This window comes from Centruroides sculpturatus, unplaced genomic scaffold (genome assembly GCF_000671375.1).
Source record: "Centruroides sculpturatus isolate CEXI.00-Female unplaced genomic scaffold, Cexi_2.0 scaffold1485, whole genome shotgun sequence".
In the NCBI taxonomy this organism is placed as follows: domain Eukaryota; kingdom Metazoa; phylum Arthropoda; class Arachnida; order Scorpiones; family Buthidae; genus Centruroides; species Centruroides sculpturatus.
In genome coordinates, this window is record NW_019385640.1 from 72,107 (window position 1) to 81,544 (window position 9,438).

General features: G+C 47.8%; 2 protein-coding genes across 2 annotated transcripts in view; both read right to left on the reverse strand.

Moving 5' to 3' along the window:
* Nucleotides 1-377: 377 nt before the first annotated feature.
* Nucleotides 378-7,177, reverse strand: LOC111640810. Its single transcript, XM_023386872.1, has 14 exons — nucleotides 6,698-7,177; nucleotides 6,540-6,618; nucleotides 6,365-6,481; nucleotides 5,432-5,602; nucleotides 5,310-5,363; nucleotides 3,465-3,518; nucleotides 3,338-3,394; nucleotides 3,117-3,272; nucleotides 2,925-3,053; nucleotides 2,475-2,762; nucleotides 2,307-2,372; nucleotides 2,159-2,242; nucleotides 2,006-2,089; nucleotides 378-1,926 (listed from the first exon to the last, which is right to left on the reverse strand). The coding sequence occupies exons 1-14, from the start codon at nucleotides 7,037-7,039 to the stop codon at nucleotides 1,148-1,150; spliced, it is 2,460 nt and encodes an 819-aa protein (XP_023242640.1). The 5' UTR covers nucleotides 7,040-7,177; the 3' UTR covers nucleotides 378-1,147.
* A 176-nt stretch (nucleotides 7,178-7,353) lies between these two features.
* Nucleotides 7,354-9,438, reverse strand: part of LOC111640811 (28S ribosomal protein S29, mitochondrial-like) — a 50,529-nt gene continuing 48,444 nt past the window's right edge. The window contains exons 12-13 of the mRNA XM_023386873.1: nucleotides 7,659-7,773; nucleotides 7,354-7,549 (exon numbers count right to left, since the gene is read on the reverse strand). Of these exons, the coding sequence (XP_023242641.1) occupies nucleotides 7,464-7,549; nucleotides 7,659-7,773 (201 nt within the window). The 3' untranslated portion in view covers nucleotides 7,354-7,463. The remainder of the gene's footprint in view (nucleotides 7,550-7,658; nucleotides 7,774-9,438) is intronic.

Genomic DNA, 9,438 nt, shown 5'->3' on the forward strand with positions numbered 1-9,438 from the left:
CTTCTCCAGTAAATGTGGTCATTATTAAGAAAACAATCGAACGCAATAGCACTGGCACTTCAGAAAGCAGTCGTTGCTGCCGAATAGTCACGTGACCAATATACACTTTGTAATTAGCTCTTATGGAAATGCGACAGATTGGAAATAAAACAAAACGAAAAACGTCACATTTGAAAAGAAAATCAATTTTTTGATACATTTTTCAACAGAAAAAAACACCAGTTTTGGAAAAAAAAGCATTGTAGCACTATAGAGAAGCGTATTATCAATGCGTTGGTGCCGTGAACTAAAAACATAAAACAAAAAAATGGAGATACGTCACTTTGAAAATAAGCTGTTCAATTATGGACGGTTGGATGGTGGAGTGGTCGAGGTGGGATCCGGGATCGGATGCGAACGGGTAGAAAAATCTCCAGGAATTTTTCGGGGTTGGTCCGTCCGGATACGTCGGATCCCGCCCCATTGCGGGCCTGGTCGAATCTATAACGGGCTGGCTAGGCTAAAAAGAGGCTCTCTTAGTGCCCGCAGGGTGGAGTTAAAAACAATTCTAATCGTTCATTTTAAAAGTACAATATTCCATTTACAGATATCCTATCTTAATATATCATCAATGCATTAGATTGTACGACCTTATTTAAACTTTTCGTCCTATGGTCACCGAGAGGGCCTCTTTCCCCACGCGCACAGGATCTACCACGGCCAGGCGCGCGATGAAAAATTGCGCCCGACATATTAGGGACGAATTGCGCACAAAAACTTCCCGGGCACGGATTAGATGCCTCCATTGCCTGTAAGATTCAATCATTTAAATATTTGTACCGTTTAATAAACATAGATTAGATCACAGTAAACAGATTCATTGCACCCAATTCAAATTGGCCACTCGCCACCGGAGCAGCGGCACAATCGACGTCGACGTATTTTTGGTGGACGATCCTTGGGAAAATTTCGTAGGTTATTACAAACGCCGCATGGGTGCCCGCCGACGGAAAGAGCTCGAAAAGACAGAAGAAACCGATATTACCGTGTAGAAGAAAAACGTAAAAATAGGATTTGGACGGACGAAAGCGATTTAAAAAATTAAAAACAATTTTTATTAAGCCATGCCCAAATCGGTAAAAATAAAAAAAGAAAATGACGGGGAAGGTCAGTTGTCTTCTTCGTCTCCTCTGGGAACGAACCTCAGAGGATAGATCAGCTGATTTCCTTTGTCCCACGTGTAAATGACCTCGCTGTTAGGGTTGTAGGAAATCATGATGTTCTGACGAAAGGGATTGGTAAAATCCAGATTCACTTCCACCGATCTGTTTTTATACAGATCGAAAGCGGACGATATTCTGGTGTTTCGCTCGGTCACGCTCTGCACCACGTATAGCACGCCGCACACCACGAACATCTCGCCCACGTTCCTGTGATTGAGAGTCAGATTCCATACGAATTCCGTCTGAAGTTTATAAGGATGGAACTTCATGACCATGGTGTTGTTGTTTACGGGATTGGCGTAGACGATCCACAGTCCGTTTTCGTCCGCCGCCAGGTCCACGTAGTTGTAGCGCGTGTTGTACAGATAGCGAGAGTCGCGGTAGGGGGCGTCGGGAATGACCAGGGCTCCCGTGGTCTCCGTGGCCATCTCGAAACGCACGATCTTGTTGGTGCCCTCCTGCTGATAATAGAAAGACCCGTTGTAGATGACGTGGCCGCTGCCCGTGAAAGCGTAGGGCAGCGAATATTTTCGGCTGTATCCGTCTTTCTTGGCGTCGTCCTTCCGGTCGTACTCGTACAGAGACGTTTTCTCGTTGTCCAAAGTCACCCAAAACTTTTCGTTCTGTTCCGTGTACAGAGGCGACGTGTCTTGCATCCAAGTTCCGTATTCTATTTTGGTCGAGCGGAAGAACACGGGTTTTCCCACTTGGCTCAAGATGCAGTCTTGGAGAGAACGAACCGTTAAAAATCACCCGAGTTAAAAAATCACTTATCGTTTACCGAAATGTCGGATAATTCTCACCTTCGGTCCGAGCTGGCAGCGACCTCCACAGAGTCTCGTTGACGGGTCCCACGTTGATCACGTGTCCGGGATCGGGGTGCCCCGCTGTAAAGCGAAATAAAAACGGTTACGTAAGGGTGGCGATGGGTGGGTTTTGCCTAAAAGAAAACGGACCTTGATCCGGCGACGGACAGCTGTGGGTGATGGGACACTGCGGACAGGGAAGACATTCGGTTTCCACGGCGGGGGGAGGCGGAGCTGCCACGAGATTCGAGTGAGACGGTTGGGTAGAACGGAGAGAGAAAGCCACGCGAATACTCACCTTGTCCGTAGACGATGAAAGTGGGTTCTTTCGGCGGCTTCCTGGTGGGGATGGACGGGTCGATTTCTAAATTTAAAATTCGAACGGGTTATTATCGTCTCCCGGGCTAAAAGTTGAAGAATGGCGACGGACGGGATAGGCGCAAACAGACGGAAAAACGGCACTCACCGAAGACGGTGAAAACGCCGTGCGTCTTCCCCTTGTAGTTTTTGCTGACGCATTTGTAAAGTCCGTAATCGGAAGGTTCGATGTAGGTGACGTTGAGGGTCATGGTGGTGCGATAACCCTCTTCCTTGTGGCTTATTTTGTACTTCCAGTTGGGGTTCAGCAGCCTGCTTTCTCCGTACAACCAATAGTTGACGCCGGTGGGATAAGCCTCCACGTAACATTCTAAGACGGCGTAACTTCCGTTTCTGGTTCCTACCATTTGATTCTGAATCTTGATCAGAGGAGGAACTGAAGCGAGTTAAACCGGACATTTCGGCCATTCCGATAAAATCGTCGGGTAAGAAAAATTGAAAAACGAAGGGAGTCAGAGTTTAATGAAACCTCGGAGCGATAATATTGTCCGGTCCTATTTAAACGAAAGAAAGTTGGAAAAAGTAAATAACGACTCACAGTTTATTTCCAGTTTGATTTCTTTGTAGGCGGGAGGAGGAACTCCGTTAGAGGCGATGCAGACGTAAGTGCCCATCTGGTCTCGGTTGACACGAGTCAAGTTGAGGCGATTTCCCTCCACCGACGACACTGCAAAGGAAGAAGGGGACGGGTAGGACGTGGCCGCATTCCTCTCCGATCGAGTCTACTCACGTCTCCAAGAGTCCAGAGCGATGGTGGAGTTGTTGGTCACTCGCCACGAGTAACCGGGGACGGGAATTCCGGTGGCCGAACATTTCAGCGCAACGTTTTCTCCCTCCTGGACGCTGACGGTGGTCTGCTGCTGCACGTCCACGATGGACGGAGGAACTAAACCCGAGAAAAGACTAATTGCGACTGCGGACCTTCGAATTAAAGATAAAAGCGCTTCTTACCCAGCAATTTGGTGGCTTCCGTGCCGTTAACGGTCCAGGCCTTGATTCCGGGTACCCCTGAAACCGGACCCACGAACGATAAACAAAACGCCTAGGTCGCGCCACTTTCCTCCCAGCCCTTACTTACCCGGGGTTCCGGCTTTTCCGGGAACACCCTTCCGTCCTCTGGCTCCGGGAAGTCCTGAAAAACCCAAGACATTTTTCTGTCAGCGCACTACGTGTCGGTTTTATTTATTACTAAAAGAAGACCCGTTCTTTTATTTATAGAAACCGTCCGCGCCCGAGCAAACGTAGGGTCGACCGATTATCGTATCGACGAAGAGATCGCTCCGCTCCACTCTACGCGACGGAAACTTAAAATCGCTCGAAGGCGAAACAAAGTTACTCCCGCCATTTGGGATTACGTCCCGGAGAAACTCGCTAAACTCGAAAGATCGACGCTATTAAATTTTGGCGATTAAACGCGAGCTCGTCTTTGGTACGCGCGAGGCCCCGGGCCAAGAAAAGCTCGGAGGCCCCCTTAAGGAATTCGTAATGGAGGTTAATGTTCATAAATTTTTTCAATTAGCTTTCTCCGCCGAACATTTTTCATTTCACGTATGTTCTATATAATCTTTAATCTCGCGCGTCTAATAAAGGCGAGTTTGCGCATTTACGCGACAGATTCGCGAGTTCAATTACGCCGGGTATCCCGAGGAGAGCGACAGAGAACGACGTACAACTTCTATCTTCGTCGACCAGCAAAGTACGAAATCCACCAATGTTAAAAGTCGTCTTACTAGATCAGCCAATAAAAAAGAAACCTTTTTCATATTTCGCGGGTCACGAGTTAGTCACCGATGGGTGCGCGGCGTGTCCGAACTCGCATTACGCGTAACAACCGAAACGAAAGACATTTTTCTACAATAGGAGCTCGTGTTTTCGTAATAATCTTACTTTTGCGGCGTCGATAAAAATCCGACAAAGTACTTTTATACGAGATATCGTTTAATGTTTAATTAACTGGTAAACGCGTTCATTGGAGTGGCGAAAGCGGCAGAAGAATCAATAAAATATCTAAGTTGCCAAAAATAATATCGTTTCTGGAATCGCGTAGCGAACCGGAATAGATTCTTCAGTTATATCGATTCGACAAAAACGGTATCTATGTAAATAATATTAAAAAACGATTAAGTAAAAGAAAAATAATGTCTTTTTAAGCAGGCGGAAGAACGACTCGACACGTACAGTACGTGTATACATTTTTCTATAGAAACCGTTTAGATACTTCGCCGACGGTTTAAATACAAGTCGAGAAAAGCACCGAGTTCTATGCAAGCACAAATTACCATTCGATTACAAACTGGATCGCGTCTAGAGGCATTTATTATTTAAGAAAACGTATAACTTAAACGTAAATATATAGACCTATATTTTTTTTATTGGCGAAAAACCAAGTCGTGTAGATATAGAGAGAAATCTTTACTAGTTTACTATTAAGTAAAGCGCTAGCTAAAATCAAAACGTTAAAAAATACATTTATATATATCTCCTTTTAGAGGAGATAATCGATCGCTCGGATCTACTAACAACCAAGATTATTTAGGTATTGTAGAACTTTTAAGCGAATACGATCCTGTCTTAAAAAATTATGGTAACAAAAAACGAGGTACATCTTATTTATCCGCCAACATCCGCGAAGAAATAATAGAATTAATCGCGAAAAAATGTTTTCCTTCGTCATCGAAGAGTTACGGCAATCAAAATACTATTCTACGTGTCGATTCTACACCGAATGTTTCTCGCACCAATCAATTAGCGTTTGTAGTCGAGGCCCGATCGAACGTTTTTTGAAATTTATTCCTATCGAAGAGGAGAATTTGCGAGGGAGACGAGCCGGGCCGCCTTTATACGTAATCGTAAACGGTTTTAAGGTAACGAAAATAACCGGCGGCAGTCTTTGCTTTGTTATTACAGACGAAGAAAGGATTACCTGTGGGTCCGGCCGGTCCGACCGGTCCTCTGGGTCCGGGAGAGCCGGGGATTCCTGCAACGGGAGGGGAAAATCGGGTGAGAGGAAAGGAAAGGAGAGGAGGAGGAGAAAAAGATTCTCACCGTTGGTGCCGTTGAGTCCGGGTCTCCCCGGGGTGCCGGGTATTCCCGGAATGCCGTCTCTGCCGGGAATTCCGTCCACTCCGTCTCTTCCCGGCACTCCGTCCAGACCGGGCACTCCCGGAAGTCCGTCCCTCCCGTCCAGACCCGGGGTGCCCGGAATTCCCGGTTCTCCTGTCGATCAAAAATCAATTAGAAGGGCCCGGGTGGCAGGTTTTCCCACCCGGCGAAAATCCGACTTCGTTTCGGTCCGCGGCCGCGATCTTCCGGTGGTCGGCGACGAGAAGAAAACGGACAAAGTCGGAGGACGACAGATACCCCCGCCCTCTACGTTTTCCTTCCGTCGGGCCAACCTCTCGTTCCCTAGCGTTTCCGCTCTCGCATCCCGGTTCGGAGGCGGAGAGGATTACGTCTTGAAATTTCGCCCCCTTTTTTCCCTAGCCACGGGAAATCGACTTTCTCCTTAGGCTCGGTAAGTACGAGGTCGACCACCCCGGGTTAATTAAGGAAACGACGCCGGAGCCGATAACCGAGCTCGGAAATGAATGTTCGTCCCTCTCTCTTCCGGTCGACCGGACCACGGACTCGAATCGAAACTCCTCGGCAAGAGGAGGAAAACGCCGACCGAAGGATAATCGACGCGTTCGTTCACTTCCCAGTTAACGGCAATTAACGAACGGGCATCCTTTAATTGGGTTCGGGGTAGGACCCAATTAAAGTCTGGATGAAGAGGTCGACCGTCGACGCCGGAAACACAGTTTTTCGATATTGACGCAAGCATTTTACAATTACAAGAATTCCGTTCGTTTCCGTAGCCGGGGGGAAAGATCCTCCCCCCGCAGACTTCTGGCCAAAACCGATAAATCGAGAAACCGGCGTTAACCCGCTTTTGGCGTCGTTTACCGACGCCGGTGAAAAAACCAAAAGGATAAATACCTTTGGGCCCCAGGGGCCCGGGTCCGCCCGGCTGTCCGGCCATTCCTCGGGGTCCGGGGTCTCCGGGAAGTCCTCTGTCTCCTCGGTCGCCCTTCTCTCCCACTCGACCCGGCGTTCCTGCGGACGGGGAGGTCAGGGAGGGCGGAGGGCGCCGACCGCCCTCCCCGCTACTTACCCGCGATGCCCGGAGGTCCGGGATCTCCCGGAGGACAGAACTCCTTGGTGGAGAAGCAGAACTCTTGAAGAACGGCCAGCTGGGGACGAGAGGCGCGGTCAGAGACCGGGCGGGAGGCCCAGGGGAGGGGCCCGCCGCCCCGGCCCCCGGCCACTCACCGGGATCCTGGAGTAAGAGGTCAGCCAGACGTATCCGTCGGCCTCGTCGGTGGGCTGCGGCTTGGGGAAGAATTCCACGCTGGGCTCGTTCTCCTCGGTGACGTACTGTCGTCCGTTTCTCTTGGTCCGGCGGGCCGGCGCCTCCCCTTCCGGAGGGGGAGGGCGAAAGCCTCCTTCTCGGGCGGGCCCTTCCCCCGCCCAGCGCAGCGTCAGGTAGAAGTCCAGGGCCAGGACGGCGCCCAGCAGCGCCAGCAGAGAGTAGACCAGCCTCAGATGCCGATAGACGCCGGTCGCCATTTCCACCCTTGTGACGGCCGTCCGCGGCCCGACCTTGGACCCCATTATCCCTTTAATTGGACCGTCCGGGCCTCCTTCCCGTCTCTCTTGACGGAAGCTCCGGCCGTTCCTCCGACCCGCAGTTTTCCGGTTTGCCGTCCGTCCGTCCGAAGGGGAACGCTCGAGACGCGTAGTTTCCGGCAGCTCGCGGCCTACGAGTCGAACTCGGACTCTTCCGGACGGGGATGAACGACCGTCGACCCCATCGGTTAATTCGTCTACAATTAAGAAAAGGTTAATTTTCGCCTAACGGCGGTGGGGAAGATTCGGGGATACGGGGAAAAATTCGGTAGGAAAGAATTCCCCGGGTTAGAATTATTCGGCGGCGCCGAGAACGAAGAAATAGCGGATAAAAGTTTACATTTTATTTTTCCAAGTTACAAATATTTAACATTCTTTACAATTAGGTTAGAAGAAGTGGGGAAAGACCTCAGAGAGGGGCGCAGATTTTCATCAGACTTCGGGGATTGTAACCGCTGAGGAATTTTAATTCTTTCCTTCCCGTTTCGCCGCGACCTGGGAAAAAACAAAGCATAAGTTACCTCGGTGGTTTATTCCTTAATCTCGGGTGGGATCCCGAAGCTAATTTGCGCGTCGCTCCGAACTACGTAAGAATTAAACCCACCGCGTTCATTTTGGATCCACATTCTGTCCACGTAATAGTCCAGGCAGCTGTCTATTTCCTTTTCCGTGTAATTTTCCACCAAAATCGGAACGAACGGATCCAAACATTCGAATCCCTGGAACATTTTAAAAATCGTCTTATTAATAAGACCGGGTTTCGGCGCTAGACGGCAATCCGCACGTTTAGCGCCGCTCCGGGCTAACGTCCAAAAAACTGAGAGACGAGATATAAAAATTTCGCCAGTTTACCAGTAACCGCCCGTCCGGAAGTAGCGGCTGTATCCCTCGTGCCGACAGAAATTAGGACGGAAAGCATTTACGTAAGAAAGTGGTGTAAGTGGTTTCCATCCTAATTTCTGTCGGCACGGAAGTTTAATGGCCGGAGACTTTCCTAGTAGCATTACGGGTCGGCGAGGCAAACGCGATCGTCGCCGCTAATTACTATTAATAAGTAATAACAGTTCTCGAAATTAGGCGCCTGTTTTTAAGGTCCCGGTCGTTCTTCCCGCTAACCCCACTCCTATTTACTCGCTGCCCCGGATGTAACGGGACGGTCGTTACGGACACGAGCTCGTCCCCGAAATAAAATACCACCGAAGAATATCGCTTTATATGTTTAATACGCGGGTATCCGACCTTTATCCCCATCGGTCCCGGTTCCATTTATATAATTGTTTTTTTCCGTCCGGCACTCGAAATATAACAAACTGACGGACGAGCCCGGCGTTGCCGGGCAAAAAGAAACGACGGCGAAGATTAAGATTATTAGATTCTTTCGTACTTCTAATCCCTCTGTTATATTATAGTATTTGGCTTATACGGGGTGTTCGGTAAGTCACCGCGCACTTTTCTAATCGTATTTTCGCATTATCTCGAAAAACGCGTGGCCAAATCTAAATACGTCAGACTTTAATCCGCAGTGTATCGAGACGAATCCGAAACGGCGATAACGGCATTCGTTCGATCTTTCGAGCCAGCGAAGGATAGCGGTGTTTAGAAAGAAAATAAGAAAAGGAAGTCATTTTCGACATTGTTCATAATTGTCATTCGCATTTACCTCCTGTATTCTATATCGAAACTTGTCCGTTAATAAAGATATAAGTGTACGGCGACTTTCCTAACATCCCGTATAACTACAAAGGTTATCTTACCTAAGGGTTTATCGCACCCGGTGACCAATCTAACACATTTTAAAAATTCTTTAAATTCTGTACAGAAGAGGAATAAAAAATTTTTAAATGCGTTAGAGTGGTCACCGGGTGCGACGAATCCTTACGTAAGATAACCTTTGTACCTTTAAAAATCAAATACTACGGATATAGCAAAGATTAAAACGAAAACCATATAACGAGTTTGATTATTTCAGCATATCGTTGTCGATATTCGGACGGTACGTAAGAGCGCAATTTCGTTAGTCAAATAGATAGGAATTGAAAATATATCTTAAACTAGCTGTTACCCGCGACTTCGTCAGCGGAGGTTTTGCAAGCAAACCCCATTTACATCCAATATTTCAATAACCATAGTAATTGTTATATAACACCTACCGCTGAAGAGAATTGCCGAAAATCAAACGAACTATTTTCAATTTGATCAATTTTCTGAAACGTTTACAATCGTTCTATAATCGAACCAATACGCAATAACAAATTCGAATTTAAAACAGTTCGAACATTTTTAAAATTGAAATATATAAAAATATTTAAACAATGTCTGAAATGTGATCAATTTAATACACCTAAGTACTCGATGAAGACTAAACGTAGTTGAAAACAAAAAAT